General features: G+C 30.4%; 2 protein-coding genes and 1 long non-coding RNA gene across 15 annotated transcripts; 2 read left to right on the top strand and 1 right to left on the bottom strand.

Annotated features, from left to right (window-relative positions):
* Positions 1-2705: 2705 nt before the first annotated feature.
* LOC140017023 (uncharacterized) lies at positions 2706-3509 on the bottom strand. The gene is made up of 2 exons (XR_011823312.1): positions 3102-3509; positions 2706-2997 (listed from the first exon to the last, which is right to left on the bottom strand). It is a non-coding gene; the product is annotated as an uncharacterized lncRNA (long non-coding RNA).
* Positions 3510-5491: 1982 nt separating this feature from the next.
* LOC113715768 (uncharacterized) lies at positions 5492-17496 on the top strand. 13 transcript variants are annotated; one of them, XM_072071288.1, is made up of 12 exons: positions 5502-6164; positions 6387-6405; positions 12883-13038; positions 13350-13430; positions 15226-15374; positions 15465-15552; positions 15636-15760; positions 15853-15931; positions 16024-16156; positions 16250-16407; positions 16494-16614; positions 16710-17496. In XM_072071288.1, exons 11-12 carry the CDS (start codon positions 16570-16572, stop codon positions 17202-17204), a joined length of 540 nt encoding a protein of 179 aa, XP_071927389.1. In that variant the 5' UTR covers positions 5502-6164; positions 6387-6405; positions 12883-13038; positions 13350-13430; positions 15226-15374; positions 15465-15552; positions 15636-15760; positions 15853-15931; positions 16024-16156; positions 16250-16407; positions 16494-16569; the 3' UTR covers positions 17205-17496. The 13 variants fall into 13 exon arrangements, 12 of the variants coding, with proteins under 12 accessions (XP_071927399.1, XP_071927389.1, XP_071927388.1 ...); XM_072071287.1 differs by having other exon boundaries at positions 15465-15760; XR_011823255.1 differs by lacking the exons at positions 15465-15552; positions 15636-15760 and having other exon boundaries at positions 5493-6164.
* On the top strand, positions 11203-13002 carry LOC113716037 (uncharacterized). Its single transcript, XM_072070094.1, has 2 exons — positions 11203-12762; positions 12883-13002. The coding sequence occupies exons 1-2, from the start codon at positions 11203-11205 to the stop codon at positions 13000-13002; spliced, it is 1680 nt and encodes a 559-aa protein (XP_071926195.1).
* Positions 17497-22759: the final 5263 nt, after the last annotated feature.

Genomic DNA, 22759 nt, shown 5'->3' with positions numbered 1-22759 from the left:
ACAAAAACAGGTACACTGGATTTTGAAAATAACAAAACAATATTGTTATAGCTAATGAAACTATTGATAGCCAAAGTAACGCAATAGTTTCATTATTTGATAAAAACTTAAGACTATTCCTAAGCTCATTTTATTCCTAAGCACATTTATTTTGTTATAGCTATGTCACCTTAAGTTGAATCACCATATTCATTCTCAAGGTGAATTGTGAAAAATCTTTTGCAAATTAAAAGAAAGTCACCACCAGAAAATAGAACAGTACATAACCATCTAAAGTGCAAATGAGTGAAACTCTTTTATTACCAGAAGTACTAAAAGCATATTTAAGAAAATAATAGAAGACAAAATGCTTAAATCCAAACAACACTTCTGCCTTATAGAAAGAAAAAATTCCACCATGCACAAAATGAGATTTATCATTAATTTTTTGAAGTCAAGCATCCCATGAAATTATCATCAAAAGTCAAGCCCTTTTAGGCCGTAAACAATTCCAGTCAACAACTTACATATTGGAAGGTTTACAAATTGACAGAAACCTTTTGCAAGCTAATACATGAAAAGGGATTAAAGATAAAAAAAAATAAAGCAAGATTTGCCCCAGTGGAATGAACCACTGATTATTTGCAAGCATCAAACGCAAAGCATTATTTATTGTCTTCATTCAAATGAATTCATTGAAATTAACAAATATGCAACTCGGCAAACTAAAATCAAACACCCAATTATTAGCAAATACATGAATGTCAATGGTTTTAATAATCAGTGCACAAGTTAAGACTTGAAAATTTAGAAGAAATAGAGTCCTATTTCGTATCACTTAGAACATATTTAACATAATACCAAAAGTATATAATTAAATACAAATTTCTGATAATACATAGTTGCAGTGGACAAACAAAACACATACATGTTGTAAAAGACCCACAATTTCTTGATAACTATTAAAGAACAGAAAGTATGACACAAAGTACCTTAACTAACCGCCGAATGTTAGATAACAAATCATAATGTTCGTCAGCTCAGTATAGAGACCTGACAATACATATTGAATTAGGTAAATTGGAAAAAAGAGATTGAAAAAAGGTAAAATCATCTATTGAATGTATGTGATAAATGAGATGGAAAGAAAAATCCATCTTAAAAGGCAATAATACATATTATTGAGGAAATTTGGTGTCTCCATAAGGAAAAAAAAGAGTTCTGGGAACAAAAAATTTCTTTTACTTTCCTGCAAACAATCCAATGAGGTTGTCCATGTTATCCTTTTTTTTTTTTAAGGTTTTGTAGAACTTCTAATGGTTTTGTAGTCTAGAAACATAAGAGAGAATATCAAGAGATGGAATGATTCATGACTTAACAAAGTAGAGGGGGAAAGGACCTTTTTTCCCCCCAAAGATAGCTTTGAAAAATTAATTTCCAAATCTTGATCAATTCCTAAGATTATCAAAAAAAAAAACAATTTGCAAATTTCAATAATAGGAAGCCTACAAGTAAACATAAATACTAAAGTCACAACCTATTATCCTCAATCTTAGTAAGTATGGAACTCCTAAATTGTTACATCCCTAAAAGATAATGAGCAAAAAAATACAATTTATTGTCTCATGAAATTCAATCGAGTAAAATAATAAGAGTTCAAAGAGGAAATTTTATACAAAAAAATATACAACGAAATTACTAATTTGTAAGGTGGTTTAAAAAACATAGGGAAAGAACCGGGGACGATCATGAATTTTTGGGTCCCAACCCAAGTCGTCAGCCACCAAAACCAAAGACCATCAACAAATAAGTCGCCGGTGGTACTTATTCATGGATTCTTCGCCGACGGCATTCTTACGTGGCTTTTCCAAGTTCTGGGCTTGACAAGAAACTACGCCGTTTACGTCCCTGACCTCGTTTTCTTCGGGGACTCCATCATCGGCAGACCTGAACGGACGGCAGATTTTTAGGCCGAGTGCTTGGCCAAAGGGTTGATGAAGCTGGGAGTGGAGAGGTGCAGCGTAGTGGGGTTTAGCTATGGAGGGATGATTGCATTCAAACTGGCGAAACTATATCCTGACTTGGTGGAATCCATGATTGTGTCCGGATCAGTTCCGGAGTTGACGGAATCAATTAGCATGGTGACATTGGAAAAGCTTGGGTTCTCGAACTGGTCGGACATTTTGTTGCCGGAAATAGTGCAGGGACTCAGACGGCTTCTTTCAATCGGGAGCTACGCAAGCTTATTCACCAGGTTTCCTAATTTCATCTTTAAGGATTTTCTCCAGGTACTTTGCTATATTCTTTTCTCTCTGTACTTTGCTATATTCTTTTCTCCAGGTACAATGACAATATTTTCTCCAGGACGACCATGAGAATTACCATATGACTGCTGCCTATTTTTAGGAAGCTTAATATTGTCATTGTTTTCAGCTTGAGAGCCATTTTCCAGAAGTTTTCTATCAATATTCAACAGAGGAATATTGACTGGTTCATTAGAAGATTGTTTCTTCATTTGAAAATGATATAAGCGTAATCTTTTTGATTTCCATCTAAGGTAAGCCTGTCTTCTGTAGTTTTTCTTCTCTAAATGGCTACCTAAATGTGGCAAGCTTATAAAAGGAATGCCTTGAAAAACAGACATCATGACATAGCCATTTGTAGTAGGCTGTTTGCCATGCAGAGAAGGAACAATTGTGAGAGTTAAGTTAATTATGAAACAGACATTCAATAACGTTAGCTATGGATTAAAGAGGTAAGCAAACATATTGCAGATGAACAAGTAGCTGACAATAAGCAGTTTGAATATTCATCAGCAGCCTTTGACAATCACAGGCACACAGCATATATAAATCAACAATAAGCAGCTATCAATGCTGATGAAAAGTTGTAAATATGAAGCATCAAGAAAGGCTAACAAGCAATTTATCAAACATTAGGTAGGCTATTATAAGTAATAGAACTAACCGGCAAGTAAAGCGGGGTTGCAAGCCAAAACGTTAAATCCTCAAAGCAATGCTGCAGTGTAAAAACGGAAAACATGTAAAAGAAACTGTATGTTACTACAATAACACATAAATCCACAAATACAATGAAGGAAAAGCTAAGAAAAGTTGTATTACCAAACGATGAGAGAGCAGGAGAGCAAAGGAAGGCTTGTTTATGCAGTCTGCGAACGGAGGAAAAACAAAGGAGAACAAAAGCTATTAATGTACGTAGTAAGCATGGACTGCACTATTTAATCTGACCAAATCTAGTACTCCGTATTTGAATCTAATTGCCATGAAAAAATGAAGTACAGCTGATAACTATTCAGAAGATTGACGTTTCAACCTAACTCTCACAAAAAAAAGTTGTTGTCTAATCTCATTAGGTGAAAAAGGGAGTAGTTGAAGAATGGCTGTCCTTTTTTTGACATTGTTAGAAGAAAACAAGCGGGAAAACTGGACAACCAAACAATAATATGTAAGTACATTTCTGGAGTGTTCTTAGCCGGAATCGATAACTCTGTGACCTTCTTCAATCTTCAATAGAAATAAGTTGGAATTATTTTCAAGTTTTGACTGGAACTATTGAACGTTTAATTGGAGTTGACAACTTTAAGAAACAAACGTTTAAATGAATTAAAATAGAATTGATAACAAATATATATAGCATATTAAGTCGTAATTTGAGTTCAATTGTATAACTTTAGATGAGAATAAAATAAATATAAATACAGGAAAAATGTAGATTTTATTGTGAGGTTCTAGATTTTGTGTATAATAGGAAGAAAAATGTACATTACACTAAAAAAAATAATTTTATTCTTTATAATAGGATAGGATAATTTTAAATAGCCAAATATAATTTTAAATAATACGGTTAAAAAATGAAATTCAAATATTAAAAAATTGAATTAATTTGTCAAATATAAGTTAAAATGTCAAATATAATTTTCAATAATGTTAAATAAAATGTGATATATAATTTTTAATAAATATAATTATAAATAATTTAAATGATAAGATTGAAAACTGGAATAGAAATAAATAAATTTCAAGTTAATCTATCTTGAAAGGTTAATCTACATAGAACATACTCTTATGTTTTAACAAATAGAATTTTAAATAATTTAAATGATAAGGTTGGAAACTGAAATAGAAATAAATAAATTTCAATGATAAGGTTGGAAAGTGAAATAAAAATAATTAAATTTTAAGTTAGTCTATCTTCAAATGCTAATGTACATATACTATAATTATATAAATTGTATAATTAAGTCTGTTCAAAATAATGCATCTAATTTAAGTCATTTAGAAATAATTAAATTTCAAGTTAATCTATCTTCAAATGTTAACCAATTTACTATCGTCAAATGTTAATATACATATAATATACTCATATGTTTTAACAAATATAATTTTATAAATAATTTAAATGATAAGGTTGGAAAGTGAAATAAAAATAATTAAATTTTAAGTTAATCTATCTTCAAATGTTAATGTACATATAATATAATTATATAAATTGTAATAGAACATACTCATATGTTTTAACAAATAGAATTTTAAATAATTTAAATGATAAGGTTGGAAACTGGAATAGAAATAAATAAATTTCAATGATAAGGTTGGAAACTGAAATAAAAATAATTGAATTTTAAGTTAGTCTATCTTCAAATGCTAATGTACATATACTATAATTATATAAATTGTATAATTAAGTCTGTTCAAAATAATGCATCTAATTTAAGTCATTTAGAAATAATTAAATTTCAAGTTAATCTATCTTCAAATGTTAACCAATTTACTATCTTCAAATGTTAATATACATATAATATACTCATATGTTTTAACAAATATAATTTTATAAATAATTTAAATGATAAGGTTGGAAAGTGAAATAAAAATAATTAAATTTTAAGTTAATCTATCTTCAAATGTTAATGTACATATAATATAATTATATAAATTGTATAATTAAGTCTACTAAAAATAATGCAACTAATTTAAGTCATTGAGCACATCTAAAAGAATGTTAACTTCATATGGCAAAGTGAAGCTTATATCTACCAACTAGATAAGAGAACAACTCAAGTTCTCCATTGATGCCAAGTGTCAAGGTCTCATTTGAGGAAACAAATTTCATTTCTTTATTTTGGACATTAATGAGAGAGAAATGTCTATTTGAGCCTTGGTATTGAAGTTCAAAGGCCTAATAGTTCCTCACTATTTTGGGGCTAATTGGTAAAAATAGTTGAATTATTTTCATTTGATTCTTTTGTTTGGTTTTTAATTGGTAAGAAAGGTCAATTGAATCCTTTTATGAAAACTAGCTTTTTAAATAGTTGCTAACTATTTAGGGTTATTTTTGTCCATTTAAAATTATTCCTTTTATATTTCTTTGGTCAAATGTAAATAGTTGTAGACTATTTGGGTGTCCTTTTATCACATGGGGTCCTAATTAAATATTCCAAATGTAAAAGCCGTTAGAACTAACGTGCCAGCCAAAGTCTTCCAAAGAAAGATTACTTCTCCACATCTTTGTTCCCTGCAATATAGAGCTATGACGAAGCACGTGACTTCAGTTTTTTCTCGTTCCAAACTGTGGGCCATTTTTGTACTCAAAAACAGTGAGAAAAGGAAAAGGTTTCGGCCCCTTTCTTTGGTTTGACAGGAACCAACAAAGTCAAATAAATGGTCTTATTAGTCATTGAAGTTTTTCTTCATTTAGGCCGAGTTTCCTTCCTCTTTCTTTGCGTCGCATAGCCTCTTCCTTTTCGCCGATTAGTAGCCAGCTATATGCGCCTGCAAAATGTTGAGTTTTCAGCCAATTCCTTCAACAACTTTGTCCTTCCTTTTGATTGCAACCCACAAATTCCTCCGCACGCACGTGAATTTTTGTTTTCCCCCAAAAATTAGGTCATTGAAATTTCTTTCCCCAAAATCTGCGAGCCTGCAAAATTTTCAGTTTTCTGCCAATTGTTCCGGCAACTAATTGTACTTCCTTTCGATTCACTTCCAAAAAATCCTCCTCATCCACGTGAATTCTTCTTTTCCCCCAAAAACAGCTCATTTTAGGTATGGCTATTGTACCGAGTTATCATCCATGGTACAGCTTTCAGAACTTATTATTTCCAGCCTTATATATACATTTGTTTCCCATTTTTGCCTGTATTCAGAAGAGGAGCAAACAAAATCTAGGTATGTTTCTATTTTCTCTCTTCTTATTTTTGAGTTGCAATTTTTTTACTTTGAATGTTCTTCCCTCCTGTTTATCATTGGCTTCCGTTAATTAGACACTGTCATGTGTTTCATATTATGCATAAAAGAATGATTATGATGTAATTTATCGATTAACTTATGTTTATTTTTTTCTCTGTTTTTATTGATTTCAAATGTTGCCCGACTTTTGCCAACATTCAGCCGAGCAAAGAAAATATAGGTATGTTTCTATTTTCTCTCCTTCCATTTTGAACTGCAATTTTTTTGTTTCATTGTTGTTGCATCTGTCTATTGCCTTCCGTTAATTAACGACCTCCATGTGTTTCATGTTATGCTATGATGGTTATTTTTCGGTTTAGCTTATGTTTATTTTTGCCTCTTTTTTAATTTCAAATGCTGCATGATGTTGTTACCTGTTTATGTATTGAAAAATTACATAATTTAGTGTTATTGTAGTTTGGGTTATTAAGGTAGTCATTCTATATATATTAGTTAGTTTTAGTTATTCCAGGATGCTTTGATTTTGTCATTGTTAGTGCTTTTCGCTTAGTATCTTACTTCCTTTATAGTATTTATAGTAAAATTAGATTTTGATCTTTTGTGTTTCATAATGAAGAAAAAAAGAAAATTTAGTTCAAGTTTTAGACTGATAGATGAGATATTTGATTATGCTTTTGATCTAAGCATGTTAGAAAGAAGCAAAAAGAAAAACTTAAATATGCTGACTGAGCATATGAAATTTACTGTCGATTCTTCTGTTTCTCAGCCATATTCTCCTTTTGTAATCAACAGTGAGAATGACATTTGTGAAAATCACTTTGTTGAAACATGTGTTTCACAAAATCACATCGATAGGAATCTAATTCTGCCAACTGATTGCAGAGGTAAAAATGTTTGCTTCCCTCCAGAAAATGCTGGAGGAATTCATTATACCTCTGATTTTACTGACAATCATTGTTTGTTTGCAATGAGTTCATCTTTAATCAATCTGTCTGATGTTCAGCCTGCTGGTTCATCACAAGTGAATTGCAATGAGCAATCATTTGTTATAGGAAGTCAGTTTCAGAGTGAGCAAGTCACAAATGTTAAAGGGAGAAATGGTTATTCTGAAATACCAAATCTAGACATGCAACTAACTAATTATACTCCTCCCCTCTTTGTGAATAAGCATATACCTATAATAGGTAGTACTCCAGTTATATCTTATAATAACAGGCCTCTTGAATATTTTGACACATATGCTGGAGAGGTGATAAATAAGAAAGAATATAGAAGACATGCCTACTTTAGATGGAAAAAGAAAAGATTCAGAGCAAAGTCTAGATCAATTGCTTCTACAAATATAATTGAAAAGCAAACAAACACCACAATTGTTAATCATTGTTCCTCAGTTGTTGATGTTCAGCATAGTTCTCAATGTCGTTCGAAGCATCGCAGATCATCTCTGAAAAAAAACTCAGCCAGGTCTAGAGTTAATACTTTTTAAGTTTTCTAACATGTTTTTCTCCACTGCCATTAAAATCAATTGAATGGTTTGATTACTAAATGCTGTAAAATAATTGTATTTTAGGAAGAAGGTGCAAAACAGGAAGAGCTTTGTTGGATATAATTCCTAACAAAGCTGATATCCTACCAACCCAACTAGATTGTCCTCATTGTGGAGCGAAGAAGTTTTTTTTCTGAGACAGCATATTTTTGTTGTCAAGATGGTGAAGTTGTTTTAGCTCAAAACAAAATTCCATATATCTTTAAAGACCTATTGACTTCATCTTCACAAGAGGCACAATCTTTTAGAACTCTTATTAGAACGTATAATAATCATTTTGGATTCACTTCCTTCGGTGTTAAAACTGATCTGACTCTCTCAAAAAGGAATAAAGGAATTTACACTTTTAGAATTCAAGGACAAATATATCATTTTCTGAATGATTTCAATTCAAGCAATGGTCATAGTAATAATTTACAGTTATATTTCAATGATTTTGAAACTGAAGTAGCAATCGATTAGCAGCTTGTCCTAGACTATCTGAAAGTGTAATTAGAAAATTTATGCAAGTTCTTGAGTCTAATCCATATGCAAAATTTTTTAGAAATTTGAGAGAGGTACCTAATTTAGATAACTACTACATTGTATTAAAAACTCTGCCCGGTGTTGATCAAAGAGTTTATAATAGACCAACAACTTCACAAGTTGCTGGTTTGTGGGTTGAGGGGCAAGAAAATGGAGAAACCGGCAGGCGTAATATTAGAGTTCATACCCATAGTGGTGCTTCAAAAAATATACAGTACTATTATGGATGTTATGATCCACTCCAATATCCAATACTTTTTCCTTTTGGTGATCTTGGCTGGCACCAAGGAATACCAAAGAAAGGAGCAAAAGTATATGGAAGAAAGAGGAAAAAAAAGCAACCTGTAGCAGATTTGATTTCCCCTGCAAATGCTGCTACAGCAGAACAATTAATCCAAAATGAAGAACATGGTTAGTACAATAACTATATACCATGATCTTTCATTTTACATATTTAATATTTATGATTAGACATTTAATGATGTACTATTATTATTTGCACAGCAATGGAAAGCATACATGAAGATCCAAATTTTGTGTCCCTTCGAGAATATTATTGTTATAAACTTCAGATTAGGGACAATGATGAATCTTGGTTATTACATTTTGCTCGACTTCTACAACAATATATTGTTGATCAATATGTGAAGCTTGAGACACAAAGACTCGACTTCTATAGATTACAACAAGAGGAAATTAGGAGAGAGTTCTTGAAAGGCATAATAGATGCTTTATGATCAGGTAAGAGTCAAGCATATAATGTTGGCCAGCGTATCATATTGCCACCATCCTTTATTGGAGGGCCAAGAAATATGAAACGTAAATACATGGATGCAATGACATTAGTACAAAAGTATGGTAAACCAGATATATTTCTGACCATGACTTGCAATCCTAATTGGCCAGAAATAAAAGAACACTTAATAGATAAAGAAGAGGCACAAAACAGACCAGATTTGATTGCTAGAGTATTTCATGCTAAGTTAGAGCAGCTTAAAGATGAACTTTTGAAAAAATGCATCTTTGGTGAAGTGGCAGCTTACACTTATGTCATTGAATATAAAAAACGTGGACTACTACATGCACATTTCTTGCTAATTTTAAAGTCAAAATTCAAGATATATACCCCTCAAGAATATGATAAAATTGTCTGTGCTGAGATACCAAATAAAGAGGAAAATGAACATCTATATAATTTGGTCATTAAACATATGCTTCATGGACCATGTGGTTCACTTGATCCAACAAGTGTATGCATGAGAAAAAATGGAACTTGCAAGAATAATTTTCCTAAAAATTTCTGTGAGGAAACTATTCAAACTCTGAATGCATATCCTGAATATCGAAGGAGAGATGATGGAGTTCAAATTAAGATTAAATCAATTCTTTTAGATAATAGATGGGTTGTACCATACAATCCATATCTTTTGGCTAAATTTGATTGCCATCTTAATGTTGAAATATGCTCTACAATTAAGGCAGTCAAGTACATTTACAAGTATATCTATAAAGGTCATGATAGAACTAACTTCTGTGTAGTAAATAGGGGTGGCAATTTCTGACACGACCCGAAAATATGACACGAACCTAACACGAAATTAATGGGTTTGGGTTAAGGTTTTGGAAGTTCGGGTCAGAATCGGGTCGAACCCGATGAACCCGAAAAGAAAACAGGTCAATTTCGGGTCAACCCGTGGTGACCTGATATGACCCGATGTGACCCGTTTACGAATTAAAACTAATTTAATAAACATAAAAATTATTTTATCTAACTAAACTAAATCATTCTTTTTTTCCAAAGGCATTAATTATTTAATCCTAAATGAATTTATTTAACTTGTGTGAAATTAAAATTATTATATTTGGACAAATAATATATTATGTTATTTTTTACTTTTATGCTGTTTTATTTTATTTTATATTTGGTTTGGGATAAAACACTTTTATGGTGTTTAATTTATTTTAGATTTGGTTTGAAATTAGTTATTTAAATTTTTATTACTTGATGATGTAATTAATTTTGTGAAAAATTTATTTTATTAGAAATTACAGTGATAAATTAATAAATTAAAATTAAATTTTGGGTCATTTCGGGTCGACCCGCCAACCCGAAATTTTCGGGTTCGTGTCAGATACCCAAACCCGTTTCGAGTTGGCGGGTCGGGTTCGGGTCAGCAGGTTCTTTGTTATACTTAAACCACAACCCGACCTGCCAACCCGACCCCGATCCGTTTGCCACCCCTAGTAGTAAATAATAAATCTGATTCAGAAATTGATGAAATTAAACAATATGTATCAGCTAGGTAGGTTTCTCCACCTGAAGCAGCCTGGAGAATTTTTAGATTTTGTATGAGTGAAATAAAGCCACCTATTATTCATTTACAATTACATTTGGAGAATTATCAACCAATGAGTTTCAAAAAAATAGCTAATCTTCAAAATGTTGTCAATAACTATCATTTGAAAAAAACAATGTTCACAGAATTTTTTTACATGAATATGACAGATAAAGCAGCTCAGGATCTAAATTGTACTTATGTAGAGTTTCCTGATCATTTTGTCTGATTACCTAATCAAAAATACTGGAAATTGAGAGAAAGAGGTGAATCAATAGGCCGAATAATGACTGCTCATTCTTCTGAAGGAGAACGATACTACTTGAGATTACTCTTATCAAAGGTTCGATGTCCAACTTCATTTGATGACTTAAGAACCTTTAATGGAGTTCAATTAGAAACGTTCCAAGAAGCAGCATTAATTCGAGGCTTGTTACAAAATGATAACAACCAAGAAATCTGTTTACAAGAAGCCTCACTTTTTCATATGCCCTACGAAATGAGGCGACTTTTTGCAACACTTTTGGTTTATTCTTGCCCTAATGACCCAAAGGCATTGTGGCAAAATTTTGAATCTTCTATGTCATAAGATTTTGCCAAATGTTCAGCAATGACATCTGCACAAGTGAAAAGAAATGTCTTGCAACAAATTGATGGATTTTTGCAATCCATGGGAAAAAGTATACATTCATATAATTTGATTCCTATTGGATTCTCTTATGAAAATATAGAGAATGAAACTCGAGAATTAAGAGCAGAAAGAAACATTGTCATTTCAGAAACTGACTTAAATTCAATTCAGCTACTCAATGAAAAACAGAAAAAAGCATTTGTAGTCATATCTGAGAGAATTTACTCAGATAGACCTGGTGTTTTTTTCATTAACGGTCCAGGTGGTACTGGAAAAACATTTCTGTATAGAGCTTTGTTAGCTGATGTTAGATCTAAAGGTTATCTTGCTCTTGCTACAGCTACATCCGGAATTGCAGCTTCCATTTTACCAGGTGGAAGGACTGCACATTTCAGATTTAAATTTCTAATAGATATCTTTGATGGTGCAACAAGTCGGGTCAGTAAACAAACTTCTTTAGCTGCAATGATCAAGGAAGCAAAGCTTATAATCTGGGATGAAGCACCAATGTCTAAAAAGGCAGCAATTGAAGCTTTAGATGATCTCTTAAGAGATTTAATGAATTCAGAAGAAATATTTGGGGGAAAGGTAGTTGTACTTGGTGGAGATTTTAGACAAACATTACCAGTTGTTAGAAAAGGAACAAAAGCTGAAATGATAAATGCATGTTTGATAAATTCTCCATTATGGCACAAATTAGAGAAATTGCAATTAACAGAGAACATGAGAGCAAAATTAGATCCTTCATTCACGCAGTTTCTCTTAAAAATTGGAGATGGAACACAGGAAACAGATGAGAATGACATAGTAAAACTTCCATCTTCAATTGTAGTTAACTATAATAATGAGACTGATGCAATTGAAAAGCTAATCAATATTGTGTATCCTGAATTTAAAGATCCTTCAAAGAAACTGCATTGCTCACAAAATAGAGCAATTCTAACTACAAAGAATAACTTTGTAGATGAAATCAATGATGAATTGATCAAAAAATTTCCAGGAGATTTGGCTGAGTACCTAAGCTATGATGAAACACTGAATGAAAATCATCAATCTGAATACATTGATCTTCTGAACACTCTTACGCCTAGCAATTTACCTCCACATAGGTTACTGTTAAAACTCAATGCCCCAATAATTCTTTTAAGAAATCTCGATCCTGCTGAAGGATTATGCAATGGAACTAGACTGATAATAAAGAGTTTGAGCAAGAATGTTAGTTGTGCTAAAATTGCAGTTGGTGATTTTTGTGGCAAAGAAGTTTTTATACATAGAATTTCCATGCAGCCACCAAGTGATGAACAATATCCAGTTCCATATAAAAGAACACAATTTCCAATTCGTTTGTGCTTTGCGATAACAATAAATAAAGCACAAGGCCAAACTTTAGATTTTGTTGGTATATATTTGAAAGAACCTGTGTTTTCACATGGCCAATTATATGTTGCACTTTCAAGAGCCAAAACAGCTTCGGCTGTAAAAGTCCTTATCAGGCCAACTTATTTTGATGAATCATGCACTGATCATACTAAAAATATAGTATATAAAGAAATTCTTAAAGCTTCCCAGATTACATTATCAGGTTTTAACATTCATGGCCTTTTTTGTTTAGAAATTTATTATTTTGTTTAATTGACTCTGATTTCTCTACCAATATAGGTCATCATGCCTAGACATATATCTTCAGTGCTAGACATTCAGAAAGGAGCAGAAAAGTGGACTATTCTCGCACAAGTTGTTCACAGAGGGCACAATCAATTGACTCGTGAAGTTCCATAGAGGCGAATTATGCGCTTTCTGCTCACAGATACTGAGGTATGCAAATGATTTTCTATTTCTCAGCTCATTAAATTCATCTATGAGAATATTTCAGATTTTGTATAAGTACATTTCATGATTTGTCTGTTCATTACATTTGCTTAAGAAAAAATCCTTAGTATTCATGTAACTGTATACATACTACAATATCAGAACTATAGTTTCATTGCAACTGAATACTCACCTATTAAAGTATTCATATCTATAATTTTGATTTCTGTGTGATAAATATGATATTAACCATTAACATGACAGTTATGTTTTAACTCATAATATATATAAAACTAACTTTTTCTAATCCTAATCAGGGAACAAAAGTTTCTGTTGTGACTTATGAACACCACATCAAGATCTTCAGCAAATTTCTGCAGCCTTATCAAAGATATTGGGTTCGTTTGGATTCCTTGTTTTTGCACCTGTTTTTGAAAAACTGTTTTTCACATTCCAAATGCTACAGTAAATGTGTATTTCAAAAACAATTCCAAAAACACCCATATCCAAACATTATATCAAAAACAACTCCAAATATACAAATTTAATATGTATATTTCAATTTATAATAATATAATATAAATTGAAATATATAAATTGAAATATGTAAATTGAATATGTAAATTGAAATATACAAATTGAAAATTATATATTTATATGTTATATATGTTATATATTATATAAATATTTACATACATTAATATTATACATAATATAATATAATATACATAGTATGTAATATTGTATACATAAATGTATAAATATTTATACATAATATATTTTGTACATTATATTATAATATATACATTATTAATGTACTTTCATTATTATGTACATTATTGTGTATAATAATGTATAATAAAGTTATGTATAATATATAATATACATCATATGTAATAATGTATAAATGTATATTATGTATATTATATTATATATATACAATATTATGTATATTATACAAATTGCAAAATTTTATATTATATATTTATATATTATATAAATATTTATATAATGAAATATACAATAAATATTACAAATTGAAATATTATATAAACACCATATTTATTAATATTCAAATATTTATAATTAATATTAATGTATATTATATATATTAAATATTTATAAATAATGTATTTATATATTTATTTATTCATATTATATATAATTTATTTATTCATAATATATATAATTTATTTATTTAATATATATTTTTATATATTTATAATATATTTATACAAAAAATATATATTATAAAATTATATATAATATAATATAATATATATTATATAGATTATACATTTATATAAATGTACATTTATACATAATATATATATTTATGTATATTTATAATTTACATTTATATTATGTATTATATATAATATAATACATTGATACATTTATATTAATATACATAGTATTAATTTTACATTTATACATAATATTAATACATTTATATATTTATATTAATTATATTAATACATTTATACATAATATTAATATATATTTATGATATATTAATTTATACATTTATATAATATTCATTTATAATTTATATATTTATAATAATATACACTTATACATTTCTAAATATATTTATATTATGTATTACATATAATATAATACATTTATATATTTTTATATAAATATATAAATATATTTATTTATAAATATTTATAAATGTATTATAAATGCATAAATATATATTTATATAAAATATAAAATTTATAATTTATAATTTTTACATTTATATAATATTCATTTATAATTTATACATTTATAATAATATACATTTATAAATATATTTATATTATGTATTATGTATAATATAATACATTTATAATATATTGATATATTTTTATATAAATATATAAATATATTTATTTATAAATATTTATAAATGTATTATAAATGCATAAATGTATATAAATATAAAAATATATAAATTATAAATTATAAAATACTCAAAAATATGTTTTAAAAATACCTCTAAAAATAATCCAAAAAACATCTACAGTAAAAGTTTTTCATATAGTTTTTGAAAAACAACCCCAAAAACAACTAATCCAAACGGACTTGTATTTCAAAAACGAAATGCTACAGTATTGTTTTTGAAAAACAATCCAGAAACAGCTAATCCAAACGGACCCATTATGTTTCTAATGCAATTGTGGTTCCTGCTGACCCAACATACAGAGTTGGGAGTTATGAATGCTCCTGGATTTTGAACTACAAGACTTTGATTGAAAATTATGCTGAACCTGTGCCACCTATGTTGCCTTGCATACTTGAGCTGACAAACTTCTCTGATCTGCACAAATATGCTGATTCAGATAACCTTTGCAGTAATTTTTCTTACATTATTTTTTAATTTACTTGACAGTCATTTGACATTTTATTGATTTCTTACATTCATATCAACACTTTTGTTTCAGATATTAGAGGCTTTGTCATTCACGCATTCCCAGTAAAACAGGCAGATCCAGATTGAACTTCTAGAGACATTATAATAGTGAATGAAGAGTAATCAAACCTGAATACTACCATTTTATTAAGTCATTTTAGATTAATGGCAGTAGTTACAATTTGTTTGTTATACCTGACAGGAAGAAACTCATGCTTATGACTCTCTGGAATGAATTTGAACATGATGAATGGAGCAAAATAGCAGACATGATTAGCACTGCCCCTCTAATCATAGCTTTCCGTGTTAAAGTGACCACATTCAATAGTAAAATTTTCACTATGCATTATGATTTCTCTAATGTTTGGCTTCTTAGTACTTTATGTTATAATTACTAAACCATTTCATCATTTTTACAGCTTTGTCATTCATTACAAGGTATTCATCTGGAATTCTGATTAGTCCTCCACTCCCAGATGACCTCTCTTTCAAGCAATGGTAAGTCTACTTTTTTTAAAAATTTTTACCTTAAATTATCAATTAAATTTACTGGTACATTTTTAATTTGTGTTCTAAACATAATCATTCAGGTTTACTTTGAACAAGGAAGAAATCCAAAATTTGCTTAATGCTAAAACATACAGTGATGCTAACTGTTTACTTCCTCCTCCAAATGAAGAGGATATCAAAGCAATCAGCACTTTTCAAGCATCATTTCCAATTGTAAGAGCTATTTGTTATTTTAAAATTCTGCTTAAATATAACTTTTTTGTCTCTAATTGACATTCAAATACCATTCTTGGTTGCTTGACTCAGCAAAAGGCGGCTTGGGTGCAAGGAACTGTCAAACTTGCATATGGATTCACCAAATATTGGACTACTGCTTGTGTGAATTGTTACAAAATTGTGAATGCTGACATTGACTAGATCATTCATTGTCCTTCATGCAAACAGCAAAGTGAAGTTGAACTGAGGTTAGACCATAAACTTATGCTTCTAAATTAAACATTCTTCGCATTTATTACCATATATTAATCTTAATTCCTTCACTTGACTAAAGGGCTCGCATTCCAATTATAATAACTGATCCTTCGAGCTCAATACATTGCATTATATCTTGAGAAGATGCTGAAAAAATGATTGAGTTCACTCCACTACAACTTAAGCAAGCACAGGAAGATGTAAGTACAAATTTCTTGTCTTATATTCAGCCATAAATACAAATATACATAGACAAGAATTCACGAAACCTAACTTAAAAATTTTTCTGTTGTAGGGCTTTGGAATAGATACTGAACTTAATGATGCCTTGAAAAAATACACAGTTGTCTGTTTTTTGAAATCCTATGAGACTCCCTTCCAAGGTCAACTGCAGAGAAAGAATACTGTCATCAAGGCTTACACTGCAGCTGAACTATCGCACCATCCCCTTCCACTGGCACTTCCAGAAAACACTCAAGTTTCTTCTGCACTTGGCAGTTCATCAGCAAGGCATCCAGAAAAATCATCAAAGGATCAGATGTTCACACCAACGACAGAGTTGGTACTTGAAGAAATTGCTGGAGCCAGTTCTTACAAAGAAGGGCAGACGTCTACAACCAATGGAGCAAAAAGAAGCCTTGAATTTCCAGAATATTTACCAGCAGACATACTTCCTGAACATGCAACAAAGACTGCTGAACAGTTTGCCAAAGAACCTGCAAAATCATATAGCCCACCTGACAATATGAAGGATAGTCCAGCAAAGAAAGCTAAAGCAAAGGAAGATTGATATGGTCTAATTCTGTACTTTTGTTATATCTTTTGTTCATTGCCTTGATGACTGTCTTGATTGCTTAGACAATGCCTTTTGAATTATATTATGATCCATTATTCTTTTGACTTAAAAAGTAATGGATCCTAATATATCTATGAATGGTTTAACCATCAATGTTGTAATTCAATAGGCAATGAAGCTTATTTAAACCCCCTAATATGTAACTATGGCTTGAACTGAAGTGTGTGTTCTGCTAAGACATGAATGATTGAGTTTATGTAATCTATGGTTGTGATTTGCATATTCATTATTTACCTCTTCATTTTTCAGTTGGTCATATAGATATATGGTCTCGATTGCCCAACTGTGATTGAGTTGTTGTGATAAATATGATATTAGTTGATCATATTAGTGGGTAGGCCGCTGCATAGCACGGCCAGAACCATGCTAGTACAAAGCAAAAGGAAAAAGGCCCAAAATTCATCTATTGTGCCATGTGTCAACACAACAAGGTGCTACAGTAACTTTAGGCCTTTTCTTATCTTATAGTAAGATAAGATATATATATATATATATATATATATATATATATATATATATATATTACTAGAGGCATCTTGGCCGTGCTGTGCCACTTAGAAGTTTACTTAAACATAAAGCAATATATCTTGTTGGTAAACATAGGAGAAAATTTGAGCATCAAAACAATTAAAATTTGCTATGAAGAGAAATTTCGTTTATGAAACAAAGATTTTTGAACCAATACTATGTGTGCATAATAATACCAAAAAAAGGAGAGATAATAAGTACACTACATTATCAATTTAATAGCAGCAAACTTTAATTGTGACTAAACCAAAAGTAGTCATAATACTTCTAGCAGTTTAATAATTAGAAAAGGTTTAGAAAGTCACCAAAATTTGTCACAATTTTCAACATCAATAAAAGATACAAACTTGCACATTTTTCTATCCTTTTCAAAACATACAAACCTACACATTGTTTTTTTTTTTTGTCTTTTTCAGAGAAAAAGCGAGTTGTTAATCCATCCATTTAAATCCTTTTTAATGGCATTACAACAGGTGATAACATTATCTGCCAAAAAGCTTGAGGATACAAATAACAATATTAGATAAAAATATGTACTGCCATGTTTGCAAATGTACACATACAAATTCGAAATCAACCATTTGTTTGATTGCAAAAATGTCTTCTTAATCAAGATTGAATTTTTTAACAATTTTTTTGTCGAATCACACTATAGGCTAAAAGTCACAATTTTGACTTCCACCACCAATTGCAATTCCTTAACAACAGTAATCAATTCAACTACTTGAGTTTACAAAAATTTATCAACTCCTTTAGCCAAATAGTCATACTATATCGAGTTCCACATCTAGCTTATATAAAAATACAAATTCATAGAACCAACTTAAGCAAATGATTTTAAAATCTAGTTTTACACCTTTTTTTCTTCTCAAACTATCATGCAATGAAAATAAATCACTTGTCATGGATACAAGTCAGTAACCTAAAATGAAGAGATTATACGAAATATTTTATTCATATCCTAAATTGCTAGCCCCGACAATTCCTTTACATATCATCCTTCTCATCTAATAAATAACCATTTTTCACTATTAAGAGACTTTAAATAAATCAAAATATGGAAATATAATTATCTATCTATAAATTAAGAGATTTTGATTAATTTTAAATTCAATAGACCTTTCTATTTCCTTTCCAGTTATCATTCACCATGGATCTTCACTTGTCAAATTCTTCCTCCTCCATCCCAGCACTATCAGCCTATTGTCAAATAACCATTTTAATAAATGAAAACTAAAATTGGAATGAAAATAAGTTGAGGAAAAATTGTTATCTTCCCTCAACAAAAATTGCTATCTTCCCTCATCCACTCAAACAACAAAACCCATTCATTTAGTTAATTACAGAAAAATTGAAAAAAATGCATCGACTAATTCAATATAAAAAAAAGAGTAAACGATTAAGGTGAAGGAAAAAAAAGAGAAAAAATGAAAAGAGTACAGAGTGAAAATTGAGCATGCAAATGATAGTGTAAATCAGGATGATGGTTCTTGTGGTTGTCTTTGCCAAAAAGGAAAGAGGAAATGAGAGGAAAAAAGAAAGCCAAAAGAAAAAGGGAAAAAAATAAAAATAGCTTCCTCAAAGGATTAATGAGCCGCATGTCAAAGTAGACAGGAGCCACTTGGCAGCCATCATTCACCTTGGATCTTCACTTGTCAAATTCTTCCTCATCCATCGCAGCACTATTAGCCTATTATCAAATAACAATTTTAATAAATGAAAACTAAAATTGGAATGAATATAAGTTGAGGAAAAATTGTTATCTTCACTCAATAAAAATTGCTATCTTTCCTCATCCACTCCAACAACAAAAACCATTCATTTAGTTAATTATGGAAAAATTGAAAAAAAAATGCATCAACTAATTTAATAGAAAAAAACAGAGTAAACAATTTAGGGTGAAGGAAAAAAAGAGAAAAAAAATGAAAAGAGTACAGAGTGAAAATTGAGTATGCAAGTGATAGTGTAGATGAGGATAAGGGTTCTTGTGATTGTCTTTTGCCAAAAAGAAAGGAGGAAATGAGGGGAAAATGAAAGCCAAAAGAAAAAGGGAAAAAAAATAAAGATAGCTTACTCAAAAGATTAATGAGTCATGTGTCAAAGTAGATGGGCGTCACTTGGCAGCCATAGAGATTGCTACAGTAATCTCACTTCTTTCTTATATAATAGGTAGATAAGAAGTTTTTAATTAAAAAAATATATAGAATTTTACTTTAAGTAGTGTGTAAAATGATCATTACACCCTTCAGTCCACTGCAAGTCCATCACCTCCAAACTCCACGTGTCTGAATCTTGAACGCAAAATAATTATTGCACCAATATACCTCTTGTCCAATTTAATCTGTTTATAACCTTGTTACACCTAATCCCACATGCAATTAACTTTTGTTGTGGCGACTAGAGGCGCAAAGGGAGGAAGTGAAGAGGGAGAGAGGGGAGGAGGAAGGGGAAAAAGGAAGGAGGAGATTGCTAGACCACAACTTTGGTACTTGCGAAATGTTGACTACTATAGTGATGGTGGTGGATTGAGATGTGGCAAAAGGAAGAAAAGGACGAAAAGAAAGTAAAAAATTGTGTATTTTTATGAATATTTTTGGGTGTGTACCTCGTTTGGAAACTGAGTTAATTTTTGGATGTTTATCTAAAACTTTACTATACCTTACTGATGAAGTTTTTAAAAAATTTTTGACATGTGTTTTTTTTTGAATGTTTTGAAGTGTATAGTTTAAAAAACTTTGAAAATTTTTTTTACTATTTTGGAAGTGAAGTTTTTGGCCAAGTTTTTTAGCTACTAGTTTTTTAACAACTTTTGCTACAGGAACCCTAAAAAACTTATCAAAATTTTTTACTTACACACCTTAAAATAATACAAAAAAAACTTTCCCTTCAACTTTTCTTCTTTTTCCTCCCCCACCCAACCGGCCACCACTTCCACCACCGCTTCCGGCGCCAATAACTATTCGGGCCAACTTTTGCCGGCCTTCCTCTTTTTTTTTTCCTCTCCCTCCCCTCCCCCTTTGACCGATATGTTGGTTTCCAAGATCTCTTTTTTCTTTTTTTTTTCTTTATCCCTCCCCCCTCCCCCCTCCCCTCTTTCCCTCTGTCTTTCCCCGCCACCTTCCCTATCCCGCAGCTTGGGGAGAAGGAAAATTGCAAAAAAAAAAAAAAAATTACACTCGGTTGTTGCTGCTTATCCTGCCAGCAAAATCATTTATGTTACTGCAAAACTTATGTGCAAAACTCAGGTGGCGGCAGAGGGAGAGGGAGAGGGAGGGGTGGCGGGGGAGCTTTTGCAGGGGTGGGGGAAGGGGGTTGCGGGCAGAGGGAGAGGGAGGGGGAGCTTTTGCAGGGGTGGGGAAAGGGGGTTGCGGGCAGAGGGAGAGGGAGGAGGAGCTTTTGTAGGGGTGGGGGAGGGGTTGACGGGGCAGAGGGGGTGGCGGGGCAGAGGGCGAAGGAGCAGAGGGGGGTGGCAGTGGAGGAGGTGCTGGTGGAGGAGCAGGTGGTGGTGCAGGAGGTGGGGCTGGTAGCGGAGTTGGGGATGGAGCAGGCAGGAGAGTAGGAGGAGGGGCTGGTGGAGGCGTTGGTGGTGTTGCCGGAGGTGGAGCAGGTGGAGGTGTGGGAGGAGGGACTGGAGGAGGCCTTGGCAGAGGTGCTGGAGGTGGAGCAGGCTGCTGGGTTGCTGGGAGGTTGTTGCTGCGTTGCTGCGTTGTGTTGTTGCTGCGTTGCTGCTGGGAAGAAGAAGCAAAGGGGAGGAAAGAAAAGAAAAAGGAAAGAAAGAAAAAGAAAGAGAAAGAGAAAAAGAAAGAAAAAAAAAAGAAAAGGAAAAAAAGTTTTTCCACCTTACAAAAACTTTTACAAAAAAATTTTTCACCTTAAAACTTCTACAAAAATTTTTCAAAAACTTCTACAGTGCACTACAGTAAAGTTTTAGACAAACTCCCAAAAAACGGCTCCGTTTGGATTAGCTGTTTTTGGGGTTGTTTTTCAAAAACACCACTGTAGCATTTCGAATCTGAAAAACAAGTCCATTTGGATTAGTTGTTTTTGGGGTTGTTTTTCAAAAACTATATGAAAAACTTTTACTGTAGATTTTTTTGGATTATTTTTAGAGGTATTTTTGAAACATATTTTTGAGTATTTTTAGAATATTATGATTTTTATATTTTTATATAAATATACATTTATGCATTTATAATACATTTATATTTACAAATGTATAAATGTATATTATTATAAATTATAAATTATAAATGTATAAATGTATAAATTATAATTTTTTATATAAATATACATTTATGCATTTATAATACATTTATAAATAAATATATTTATATATTCATATAAAAATATATAAATGTATTATATTCTATATAATACATAATATAAATATATTTATAAATGTATAAGTGTATATTATTATAAATGTATAAATTATAAATGAATATTATAAATATATTATAAATTATAAGTGTATATTATTATAAATGTATAAATTAATATATTATAAATATATATTAATATTATGTAGAAATGTATTTATATAATTAATATAAATGTATATATGCATTAATATTATGTATAAATGTAAAATTAATATTATGTATATTAATATAAATGTATAAATGTATTATATTATATATAATACATAATATAAATATATATTTAAATGTATAAGTGTATGTTATTAAAAATGTATAAATTATAAATGAATATTATATAAATGTATAAATTAATATATTATAAATATGTTTTAATATTATGTTGAAATGTATTAATATAATTAATATAAATGTATACATGTATTAATATTATGTATAAATGTAAAATTAATATTATGTATATTAATATAAATGTATAAATGTATTATATAATATATAATATATAATATAAATGTATATTATAAATATACATAAATATTTATAAATTATGTATAAATGTACATTTATATAAATGTATAATAT

The sequence above is a fragment of the Coffea arabica genome, chromosome 11c (assembly GCF_036785885.1).
Source record: "Coffea arabica cultivar ET-39 chromosome 11c, Coffea Arabica ET-39 HiFi, whole genome shotgun sequence".
NCBI classification, from domain to species: domain Eukaryota; kingdom Viridiplantae; phylum Streptophyta; class Magnoliopsida; order Gentianales; family Rubiaceae; genus Coffea; species Coffea arabica.
The sequence above is the reverse complement of the archived record's forward strand: the minus strand, read 5'-3'. Positions and strand labels throughout refer to the sequence as shown.